At 46.6% G+C, this 12,548-nt stretch overlaps 1 protein-coding gene across 1 annotated transcript in view; it reads left to right on the forward strand.

The window, feature by feature from the left end:
* Window positions 1-9,704, forward strand: part of APOB (apolipoprotein B) — a gene marked incomplete at both ends in the record, with an annotated part of 88,849 nt that extends 79,145 nt beyond the window's left edge. Inside the window, one exon of the mRNA XM_081344813.1 lies at window positions 9,528-9,704. Coding sequence (XP_081200939.1) covers window positions 9,528-9,704 — 177 coding nt within the window. The remainder of the gene's footprint in view (window positions 1-9,527) is intronic.
* Window positions 9,705-12,548: the final 2,844 nt, after the last annotated feature.

Consider the following 12,548-nt stretch of genomic DNA (forward strand, 5'->3'; position numbering starts at 1 on the left):
TGGTTTTGGGTTAAGACTCCAGAGACTACCACTGATAACCATAAAAACAAACAAATGATCAAGCCAACCAGCCAACCAACCAACCGCAGAGTTCTCTCTCAGTGCACAAATGACCACTCTCCAATTGTTATCTTTTAGACACATTATGCAAAGATTAGTTTTATGGAAAAGTCTGTAATGCTGGGTAAGTTAGTAGGAAAGGAAAGAAGAGAATAACCAGCAGCAAGGTGAAGAGATTGAATTCCAGTGGCAATGAGTGCACCAATGGAAGATCCAAAGAATCAGGCTGGGGAATATCCTTCTGGAGAAAATCTGCCTAACGGGTTGCTAATAATTGATGCTGATTTCACAGCCTATCAAATCAAGGTCCCTTTCTCAGTGCATTAAGGTACACACCCACGAGATCAAAAAGGGAAAAAGGTACCTCAAAGGATGGATTTCTATGAAGGGAAGGACTTCTTCCCAGGATCTCAGTGAGCTGGATAGGGAATCTTCATGGGATAGAGACGTTTCTATAGATATAAATGTTTAGTTAAAGTTATCAGTCACTCTTATTGTTACCTAATTGTATTTCCTGCACAGGACACAATTCTATCTGCAGTATAAGCAGCAATCAGTGACTCACTTTCTCTGATACGAAGGATAAGGATCACTGCTATAGCTAAAGTCCGGAAAGTAGAAGGGGGGGAAAAAATAAACCAGAATAACAATTCACAATCTAAAGCAGGAGTCACAAACTGTGATCCAGCTGCATTTTTGCAACACCAGTGTCCCACAGTTTTGTATAACTAAAGTTATCAAAGAAATAGTTTTCAGCAGTGTTTTTCTTGGCTTCTCCCTCCCCTCAATTCCTCTTACTAAGAAAGCTCCAATATACATTAATCCTATTAAGTAAATCTGTCCAATCCCCAATCTCTCCCAAAGTAAAAACTTTTGGTACTGTCCCCTCTGGTGATAATATATCGTACATTGCTGCCATGCCTCCCTGTGGCCTTCATACCCCTCAAGTTAGGTTACTGGTTTTGTTTTTTTTAATAGAACGCCAGGGGTGACCCATCATGCCCTAAAGACATTCTTCTAGTCCTTGAGGCCAAATAAGCAGCATATTTGCATAAGGATCTTAAAGGCAAAAACCAACAAACACCACCACCCCAAGTCTCTCTCTGCCCCAAACAGAAACCAGGCCTGCAGAAATGCAGATGTGATAATCTTGTCAGAAAGATTGGAGCCAGGAAGCTTGGATTAGAAAGACAAAGATCCCTAGAATCAACAATCCCTCACACCAAAAAAAATCCAACACAGGACATAGCCATCAGCCACACCCCGAGGGAAACACGAAATGACAGATTCATTTGACAACCGTGTTACTGCAGTAACTGATTAACAACTGTGGCGAGAAAAGGTCATAGAACGGGGCAAAACTCACTCAACAACTGTCTTGCTTAGGAATGGAAATTCTGGGATCAACTGAGGCTGTAGGTTGAGGACTACCTGTTACATAATAATAATAATAATAATAATAATAATAATAATAATAATAATAATAATAATAATAATAATAATAATAATAATAATAATAATAATTTCTAGACCGCCCTTCTCCCGAAGGACTCAGGGCGGTGTACAGGGCAATACAATAAAATACAACATACAAAAATTAAAAAAATATTAAATATTACAGCCCAATTCAATACAATTAATACAATAACATTAAAATACCCCTAAACCCATCAGAGGGACGCGGTGGCTCAGTGGGTTAGGACGCTGAGCTTGTCGATCAGAAGGTCGGCAGTTTGGCGGGTCGAATCCCGAGTGCCACGTAACAGAGTGAGCGCCTGTTACTCGTCCCAGCTTCTGCCCACCTAGCAGTTCGAAAGCACGTAAAAATGCAAGTAGAAAAATAGGGACCACTACGGTGGGAAGGTAACAGCGTTCCGTGCGCCTTTGGCGTCTAGTCATGCCGGCCACATGACCACGGAGACGTCCTCAGACAAACGCTGGCTCTTCGGCTATGAAACGGAGATGAGCACCGGCCCCTAGAGTTGGAAACGACTAGCACGCATGTGCGGGGGAACCTTTACCTTTACCTTTAAACCCATCAGACCAGGCTGGCTTGTTCAAATAAATATGTTTTTAGGTCATGTCGGAAGGAGCGAAGGTCGGGAGCCATCCGGAGCTCCACCGGTAAACGGTTCCACAGGTCTGGCGCACCCACAGAGAACGCCCTCCCCCTGGGGGCCGCCAGTCGACACTCTTTGACCGACGGCACCCTAAGGAGGCCCTCTCTGTGGGAGCGCACTGGACGAAGGGAAATTGATGCCGGCCGCAGGTGCTCCCGTAAGTAACCCGGACCCATAGGTGATGTTACACAGATATAAGCCACTGACACCACCAGGTGGCAGGGTGCCCTGTCCAGATTGGCAGGGTAGTCTTTGGCGGGAAATCCAGATAATGAGATTGGTTCCAAGTATACCTGGCTAGGTATATAAGTGGGGCAGTTGCCCCTTTGTTCGCCCAGTCTGTGAGACATCAATAAAGAGTTGCAATGCTGAACCCTGGTGTCCTGAGTCGTCCATCTTGGCCATGCGGTCCAGAGCCCACTATGTAACACTACCCATCCACATGATATGAGCTGCTGTCTTCCTATTAGAAATTAACTTCTGTTACTGTTATGTATTTCACTCTTTTAGCCTATCTTTCCTTTGAATGTAGCTCCTTTCCTAAGTATTGGGCTTGGATAAGATTAAAACAGGGGGATAATAGCATGGCTTCACTATCGGTCTTTCATGAGAAGGGTAGGATGGGTTGTTTTTTTAATGTCACCGAGGATCACTTTGTGAAATAGTAGCCAATAGGTTTTATAAATAATTAAATAGGCAGCTTCTTAGGGAAACAATCATAAAACAATCTAGGTTACCTAAATCTAGGGTTTCCAAATCTGGGTTGAAAAAAAAATCCAGAGACCACTAGATGGTAGCAAAGGACTAGAATCTGATAAAGGTAAAGTGAAGAGGTATGGACTAGCATCAAGTCTTCTGTGTAATAGCTCACATCCTTTGGAATATAGATTGGTCCTGATTCTCCTCTCACTCAAGAAAGCCTTGAAGATGATTTGATTACAGTAGGCATCTGGCCCATAAAGTGGTTATGGGCAAATATATAATCCAAACCACATAACCCAATACATGATTCTGATTTTAATAGATATGCAATGTTCTATTTTTGTTTTATTTAGTTTGCTGTGCTCCATCCAGAATCTTGCTTCTGAAATGGTGTATAAAAATTGTAAAATGAATAAATCAAGGAGGCATCCAGACTTTTGCAGCCCAAATTTGGTAGCCCCCTTCTACTGCGAATTCCGCATAGGTGTCAGGAAGGGTATCTGGCCAGTAAACGCTCTATTAAAGGATTACAGGGTTGTAAAAAGAAAAAAAGGGGGGGGAAACATTGATTCTGTGCATGTATTTGGAACAACATCTTTTCCTGTCCAAAGATTAAGACCAAGAATAAGCAATGGGAAAACAATAATTGAAAGGATATTTCTTATTTTGTGTAATACTTTAAAAGTTATCTCAGAACTATTCACATGTTAAGTCAGAGATGGACAACCATTGTTTTTAGAGCATACACCACATGAACCAAATATCAGCCTGGTTGAACACAAGGGAAATCTAGCAAACAGCCTTCAAGGAACCAGGCACTGAAGAGTTCTCACAGCTGCATGTATATTAGGCCAGAGGTCCCCAACCTTTTGGGCACCAGGGACCAGTGCCATGGAGAAACGTTTTTCCACAGACCAGAGGGGTGTGGTTTTGAATACTGCCTGCATCCCAGGTATGGAGCTTTACTTGTTTGTGCAGCCCGCTTGCTGGCATGCTGCTGATGGTGCCGGTCCACAGACCGGGGGTTGGGGACCCCTGTATTAGGCCATTTCACCCTCTAGAACAGGTGTGTCAAACTTTCCGTGTCATGTGATGTATCTACATCTGCAGCTATTATCCATATCACTTAGAAGTAATGACTTCTAGGCTTCATCATAGATATCTAAAGAATTCCTCTCTATTTTAAAATAACAAAAGAAAATTACTTGTTCACATGTATTGGCTGGAATGAAGTCTTTGACAAAAATGCAAATGCCTCATAGGTCCATCACTTGAATAAGTCTTATTGCCTCATTTTGTATATAATTGATTAACTTCATCAATCTCCTCAACCTCTTATGAATTCTTAAAGATCCAGGTCATTTCTAATGATGATATTTGCCAGGACTAGCTGCCAGAAAGAATGCCTTCTTAAATGAACAGTGCAAAGAAATAGAAGAAAACAATAGAATAGGGAGGACCAGAGATCTTTTCAAGAAAATTGGAGAGATGAAGGGAATGTTTCATGCAAAAATGGGCATGATAAAGGACCAAAATGGCAGGGACCTAATAGAGGCAGAAGAAATTAAGAAGAGGTGGCAAAATTACACAGAACTATACAAGAATGAGCTTAACATCCCTGATAATCACAATGAGGTGGTCACTGACCTCGAGCCAGACATCCTAGAATGTGAAGTAAAGTGGGCCTTAGAAAAGCTGAGCAACAACAAAGCTAGTGGAGGTGACAGTATTCCAGCTGAGCTATTCAAAATCTTAAAAGACAATGCAGTAAAAGTGCTACACTCAATTTGCCAGAAAATTTGGAAAACTCAACAGTGCCCACAGGATTGGAAAAGATCAGTTTACATTCCAAATCCAAAGAAAGGCAGTGCCAGAGAATGTTCAAACTATCGCACCATTGCACTCATTTCTCACGCTAGTAAAGTTATGCTTAAAATCCTACAAGCTAGACTTCAGCAGTATGTGGATCGAGAACTACCAGAAGTATAGGCAGGATTTCGAAGAGGCAGAGGAACTAGAGATCAAATTGCCAACATACACTGGATCATGGAGAAAGCTAGAGAGTTCCAGAAAAACATCTACTTCTGCTTCATTGACTATGCTAAAGCCTTTGATTGTGTGGATCATAACAAACTGTGGCAAGTTCTTAAAGAGATGGGCATACCAGACCATCTTATTTGTCTCTTGAGAAACCTATATGTGGGCCAAGAAGCAACAGTGAGAACTGGACACGGAACCACTGATTGGTTCAAAATTGGGAAAGGAGTCCGGCAAGGCTGTATACTGTTGCCCTGCCTATTTAACTTATATGCAGAGCACATCATGAGAAAGGCAGGGCTAGATGAAACAAAAGTTGGAATTAAGATTGCTGGAAGAAATATCAACAACCTAAGATATGCAGATGATACCACTCTAATGGCAGAAAGTGAAGAAGAACTAAAGAGCCTCTTGTTGCAGGTGAAGAAGGAGAGTGCAAAAGTTGGATTGAAACTTAACATTAAGAAAACCAAGATCATGGCATCTAGCCCTCTCAATTCCTGGCAAATAGATGGGGAAGAAATGAAGGTAGTGACAGATTTTATTTTCCTGGGCTCCAAGATCACTGCAGATGGGGACTGTAGCCAAGAAATTAAAAGAAGCTCGCTCCTCAGGAGGAAAGCCATGGCAAATCTAGACAGCACACTAAAAAGCAGAGACATCACCCTGCCAACAAAAGTGCGTATAGTCAAGGCTATGGTCTTCCCAGTTGCAATGTATGGCAGTGAAAGTTGGACCATAAAAAAGGCTGAGCGCCAAAGAATTGAGGCCTTTGAACTATGGTGCTGGAGAAGACTCCTGCGAGTCCCTTGGACTGCAAGGCAATCAAACCGGTCAGTCCTAGAGGAGATCAACCCTGACTGCTCTTTAGAAGGCCAGATCCTGAAGCTAAAACTCAAATACTTTGGCCACCTAATGAGAAGGAAGGATTCACTGGAGAAGAGCCTAATGCTGGGAAAGATTGAGGGCAATAGAAGAAGGGGATGACAGAGAATGAGGTGGCTGGATGGAGTCACTGAAGCAGTAGGCATGAGCTTAAATGGACTCTAGAAGATGGTAGAGGGCAGGAAGGCCTGGAGGAACATTGTCCATGGGGTCGCGATGGGTCGGACATGACTTCGCAGCTAACAACAACAGCTGCCATGGACCTGCCATGGAAATTGCTTTTATTGACCCATCCAATAGCAGTGATGATGGGATGGCAGAGACCATGCAAAATTGCCTGTTAAGGACAAGATTCCTTAAATGTACAGTGCTTAGCAATACTTCCTAATATGTAAGAGAATCTTCCTCAATTAAATAAGCTGGTGACACTTTTTCTCTAGATATCACCTTCTTATAATTAAAAAATTTTCTGCCTCTGACCTCTGCAGCTGCTTCTGAATTCTAGGATAATTTAGATATTTTTTCCAATCAATCATGTAACCAAGTTTAAAGGTTCCTTTCACTGTGTTATGCTGATTGCCTAAAGCTTTTTCAGCACAATCTCAAAAAACAGCTACAGTATCTGCTCTCCAGAGCCTCCATATCAAGAGTTTTTAACCTTGCTCCTTACTAAAAGCTCATCTCCGCTTTTTTTTAAATCATTATGTTTTCCCCTCTAACAAATCATCACAAACTGACCTTTTCATATTCTTTTTTTTTTACATTATCAGTTTAAAAGCTGGATTCATAAACTGAGCTGAGCCTTGATTGACTTCACCACTGCTTATTCAAGAAGCCATAATGGCTTCTTGAGTGATGTAATATTTCATACCATCACCACCATCCCCCAAAGCACTTCCTGGTTTAGTGTGTTCCATGAATATTATCAAAGCATCAGTGAATCGTGTATATTTTTTGCTTCATGACATGAATGATACAAATTATGTAATCATCTTATTTATTCATTCAACTATTTAGGAGCCCTGGTGGTACAGTGGCTAGAATGCAGTATTGTAGACTGTTGTGTCTGGTCGGTTGGGCGAGTGAACACACTGAGACAGACTGCTGTTATCTTGTTTATTCAAGTACACGTGGCCGAACTGGCCCTACCTGCCCCGTCGCTGGTATTTATATGCCCGGCGTGCCTGGCGCTGTCCAACCCGCAGGCTCAGGTTTCCCGCGCTGCCCCTGGCCACCCAACCCGGTGTCCAGGAATTCCCGCCGCACGGCTGGGCCAATCAGGTGGCCGGACAGGTGTGTACCTTACACCCCTTTCCCCCCAATTGAAGCTGTTATTGTCTTATGTAATCTTTTAAGTAAGCTGGGGCCTTGTGCACCCTGGTAGGGTATCTCCCTGTTGATCTGGCTGGCTCAGCCCCCCCTTCCTGGGTTGGTTCGGATGCCCCTAACTGGTCCATGCCCTGATCCAGCCCCGTTGGCAGTAAGGATTCCGTGTGCTCCCCTTCCCCCCCGTTGGTGTTGGCCTCAGGTGTCCCTGGCTCGGTTGTGACATCCCTGACTCCCCCCGTCCCATGCATCCTGGACGTGGGTCCTGTGTTGGCCTGGTGTGGGGTGACTGGGAGTGTGGCTATTCCCCCGTGAGTGGTGTTGGGTGGATGCTGGGTCTGCTTATGTGGGGTGATTTCTGGGGCCCTTTTCCTTAGTTGGTCTATGTGTCTCCTGACCTGGCGTTCCCCTTCCCCCTCAATGATGTAAGACAGCGGGCCTAGCTTGTCCACCACTACCCCCGGCAACCACTTTTCCCCTTGGCTGTAGTTCCTGGCCCACACTAAGTCCCCAATGTCCAGAGTCCGGGCTGTGCATTCTTGTTCCACCTCTGGTGTTGTCCTGTCGGGATGGAGCCTGTCAAGTTTGGTGGTGAGTTTCTTGCCCCACCTCATTTCTGCCGGACTCTTCCCAGTGGCTGTGCACGGGGTGGTGTGTTGTGCCAGTAGGAACTGAGCCAGTCTCTGGGGCCAATCACCAGTGATGATTCGGCATAGTGCATCTTTCGTGGTCCTTACGTTCCTTCCTGCTAAGCCATTGCTGGATGGGTGGAAGGGAGTCGACGTCGCGTGCCTAATCCAATTGGCCTTGAGGAAGTCCTGAAATTCATTGGATGTGAATTGGGGCCCATTGTCAGACACAATCACGTCAGGTAACCCATGGGTGGCAAAGAGTCCCCTCAGGACCTGTATGGTTTTTGCTGATGTTGTGTGTTTGACTGGCACTACCTCTAACCTCCGGGAGTAGCTGTCTACCACTATTAGGAATGTTTTTCCCTGGAAGGGCCCTGCGTAATTGATATGTATGCGTGACCATGGGTTGTGTGTGGCCTCCCACCTATGAACCGGTGCATGGGCTTGTTCTGGCCTAGACCTCTGGCAGAGGTAACATCCTGCTACCCTCTCTTCAATGGTCTTGTCTAGCCCTGGCCACCAAAGGTGACTTCTGGCCAGGGCTTTCATGTGTACTATCCCCTGGTGTCCCTCATGTAAGTCACTGATGACTCTTTCCCTTAGCTCCTCTGGGATTATTACCCTGTTCCCCCACAAGAGACACCCTCGGTGAGTTGAAATTTCGTCCCTCCTCCTTACGTAGGCTTGGAACTGTGGTTCCTGGCTCCCTTGGCTCCACCCACCTAGGACCCATGTCGCCACCCTCCTTAGCACCGGGTCCCTACTGGTGGCTATGGCGATGTCTTTGGCCGTCACTGGGCATTCTGGTAGCTCTTCTATTGTTAGGATCTGGCTGGCTGGGGCTGGGTCAGTGTCAGTGTCTGGTAGTGGTAATCTGCTTAGTGCATCCGCGTGGCCCATGTCCTTCCCAGGTCTGTATTGTAAGGAAAATGTGTAGGCTGACAGAAATATGGACCACCTCAGCATCCTAGGTGACATTATTTGCAGGGTTTGTTTGTCCATGGTGAATAATCCTAGGAGGGGTTTGTGGTCAGTGAGTATTGTGAATTCCCTACCGTATAGGTAATCGTGGAATTTCCTTACCCCTGCCACTATTGCTAGTGCCTCCCGATCTATTTGGGCATAGTTGCGCTCAGCCTTGGTTAGAGTTCTGGAATAATATGCTATGGGCCTTTGATGCCCGTTGCCATCCCAATGGCTGATCACTGCTCCTACCCCATATGGTGAAGCATTGCATGCTAAACAGATTGGCTTCCCCTCAATGAAGTGTGTCACCGCAGGTTTGCTGGCTAGTATGTCCTTAAGGGTTTGGAAGCTTTTTTTATGTTGTTCCTGCCAGTGCCATGGTGTTTTGCTGTCCAAAAGCCTGTGTAGTGGTTCAGCTATGGCAGCCTTAAGGGGGATGAATGTGTGATAAAAATTTATCAGGCTTAAGAATGCCTGTAATTCTGCCTTGTTTTTTGGTTCTGGGGCTGCCTTGATTGCTTTTATCTTCCCCTCTGTGGGATGTATGCCCTGTGCATCTATCCTGTATCCCAAAAACTCTGTGGAAGCTACTCCTATGGAGCACTTCCCCTTCTTTAACTTGAGCCCAGCCTTCCTAAACCTTTCTAGGACCCTTTCTAATCTTTCAGCTAGTGTCCCCTCATTTTTTTCCTGCAATAAGCACGTCATCAAAATAGGGGCACACCCCAGGTATACCTTTTAGTGTCTTCTCCATCACTTCTTGGAAGATACCTGGGGCTGTAGCTATCCCAAATTGCAGCCTGTTGACTCGGAACGCCCCCTTGTGGGTAACAATCATCTGAGCATCTGCCGCTTCCCTGGTGACTGTGAGTTGCAAATACGCCTGCGGCAAATCGAGTTTAGCGAAGATGGCGCCGTCCTGGATGGTAGCGAGGACTTGCTTCACCGTTGGGACCGGGTAAGCATGCTGCTTTAATCCGCGGTTTAGCGTGGCTTTATAGTCCGTGCAAATTCTCACGTCCCCGTTAGGTTTAAGGGGGGTGACGATAGGCGTTTCCCAGGGTCCCCCGTCTACCGGTTCTAGCACCCCCTGGCCTACTAGTTTGTCTAATTCGGCTTCTATCTTTTGCTTGAGTGCGAATGGCACTCGCCTGGCCTTAATTCGGATGGGCTGTACTGTGGGGTCTAGTTTAAAGCTGATCGGTGGCCCCTTGTATTTCCCTAAGGTGTCGTCGAAAACATCCGCTTATTTGTCGCATACGGCCTGCAGGGTCTGTGTTTGGATGGAGTTTATTCCCCCAACCCATATGCCTAGTGGCTCGAACCAGTTGAGGCTGATTAGGCTGGTCCTCCGGCCCTCTGTAACTAGAAGTTCGAGGGGTCCTTTGAACCCCTTGAAACTGACGTCTATTGTGATGGACCTGCAAACTTTGATGGGTGATTTTTGGAAGTCTGCCAGTTGTATGTGTGATTGTTTGATTGGGACCTGGTGCCTGCTGTTGGCCTCGATGCGGGCCAGTGTCTCTCTGGAGATTATAGACACTGCCGCTCCCGAATCTACCTCCATTTTGCAGGGGGTGCCCTGTAACTGGACCTCGACTTGTAGTTTGGGCCTAAGCACTTGGTTGATGGCCCTTGCCCCCAGGGTCCTGTGTGTGTGTGCGTGACCTAAGGGGCCCTTTGCCACCATTTCAGGGGGTTACCTTACCTGCGGCCTAGGCGTCGATGTCATTCAGGTTCTCTCACGGCTTGCTCCTGCAGATGCTCTGAATGTGGCCGGTTTTTCCGCAATTCCTGCATTTGGCGTTCCTAAACCGGCAACTTACGCGGGGATGGTTGCCGCCACAGCTACCACACTTGGGTTCTGAGTCCCTGTGCCTGTTCGGGCCTTCCCTCGGTGGTCTTGCTTGCGGGGGAGGTGGCCTCCTGTTCCGATCGCAGTCGTCCGCTCGCTGGGGCTTCATTGTGGCCTTACCGAACCTGCGGGTGACTTCGTTGATGTCTGTCTCCCATTGGTAGTCCTCCACCCCACCGTCCATAAGGCACTCTTGGTGAATGGACCCGGTCGCGCCATTGCTGTTGTGGGGGGGGGTCGCGTTGGCCGGTGCTCTCGTAGGTGAGCAGCTCATCGAGGACTTCTTGTAAGTTCCCCGTGGGCTTGGATATGATTCTGTTCTGGAGTTGTTCGTCGCATAAGCCCAGAACCACTCGGTCTCGAATGCGCACCTCCAGGTTATCATACTTGCAGCGGAGCACGGCTTCTCTCACTGCTGCCACGAACTGTGTTATTGATTCCCCCGGTTTCTGGTTCCGTTTTTCGAAGATCGTCCTCCAGAACAGTTCGGATCTTTTCGGGGTGAAATGCTCACGCAGTTTCCCCAGGAGTTCGGCATAAGAGACGCTGGCTACCGCTGCTGGCTGGCATAGTCCCACGGCGACCTGGTAGACCGGCGTCCCGCTAATCGTTAGCAACGCGGCGGCTTTCTTCCGATCCTCTGTGATTCCGTTCACCAGCATGTACCCCTCGACCTGTCCCACATATTCCTCCCAGTCCTCTGGGTACTGGGGGTCGAATTCCTGGATTGAGCCGACTTGCGCCATTCTCTTCTGCTGGGTTCGGGGTTTTCGCTACTGATGTCTCTTTGAATTTCCCGCTCCGCGTCTGCTCGTCTCGCGCTCTGCCTCTGCCGCCGCCGATCCCACCTTCGTCGCCACTGTTGTGTCTGGTCGGTTGGGCGAGTGAACACGCTGAGACGGACTGCTGTTATCTTGTTTATTCAAGTACACGTGGCCGAACTGGCCCTACCTGCCCCGTCGCTGGTATTTATATGCCCGGCGTGCAGGCTCAGGTTTCCCGCGCTGCCCCTGGCCACCCAACCCGGTGTCCAGGAATTCCCGCCGTGCGGCTGGGCCAATCAGGTGGCCGGACAGGTGTGTACCTTACATAGACTAACTCTGCTGACTGCCAGCAGTCTGATCCTGACCAATTTAAGGTTAACTAGGCCATCAATCCTTCCAAGGTCGGTAAATGAGGTAATAAGGACCCAGGTTGTGTGGGGGGGGGACAATATGCTGACATTGTAAACCACCCAGAGAGTGCTGTAAAGCACTATGAGGTGGTATACAAGTCTAAGTGCTATTGCTATTGCTATCACTATGTACAATAGGCACCATGAAAAATATCAGGCTTCTGCCTTATAACCTCACCCAGAGGAGTTTTAGTGAATACAAACTGGTAAAAATACAGCATCTCTCCACAATTAAAATTCCAAGTGAGAAAATGTATGACTTCTGGTCTTACTATTACACTAGCTTAGGCGTCTGGTTCTGCATCTAGAGGGGGAGGATATTACTCTAGTAGAATAACAAAATAGCTTATCACAACCTTTATACCTATTTTTAAGTTGCCAATGGGAAGTAGAAGTCACTCATGCCTCTAGGAGGCTGATCAAGAGGAAATCAGTTGTGCATATCCAGGTGTACTAGAAACATCTCCAAACCAGTAAGCTACTTTCTGGGCTAGTTAGGCACATTTGCTTTTTCACACACAAGCCAAATATGTCTTGCTTCAAGAGAAAAGAAAACAGATCATCTGATCCTTCACAGTAGGCAATGCATGGATGGCTGTTCATCATGAAGGAATTGTAAAATGCACTGTTTAGAAGCAGCCCAGTTTTAAACTCAGCCAAAAACTTCCTGGAGCAGCCCTGGGTGATCAAGCCCTGCAGAGCTTAATAAAAACTTATGGAGGGGAGAATGTAAATATGAACACATGCCTAAATGGAAAAAGATTAAAGCCCTCTTCTAAAAAGTCCATAGC

Source organism: Vipera berus, assembly GCF_964194415.1.
Source record: "Vipera berus genome assembly, chromosome: 1".
Classification (NCBI taxonomy): Eukaryota; Metazoa; Chordata; class Lepidosauria; order Squamata; family Viperidae; genus Vipera; species Vipera berus.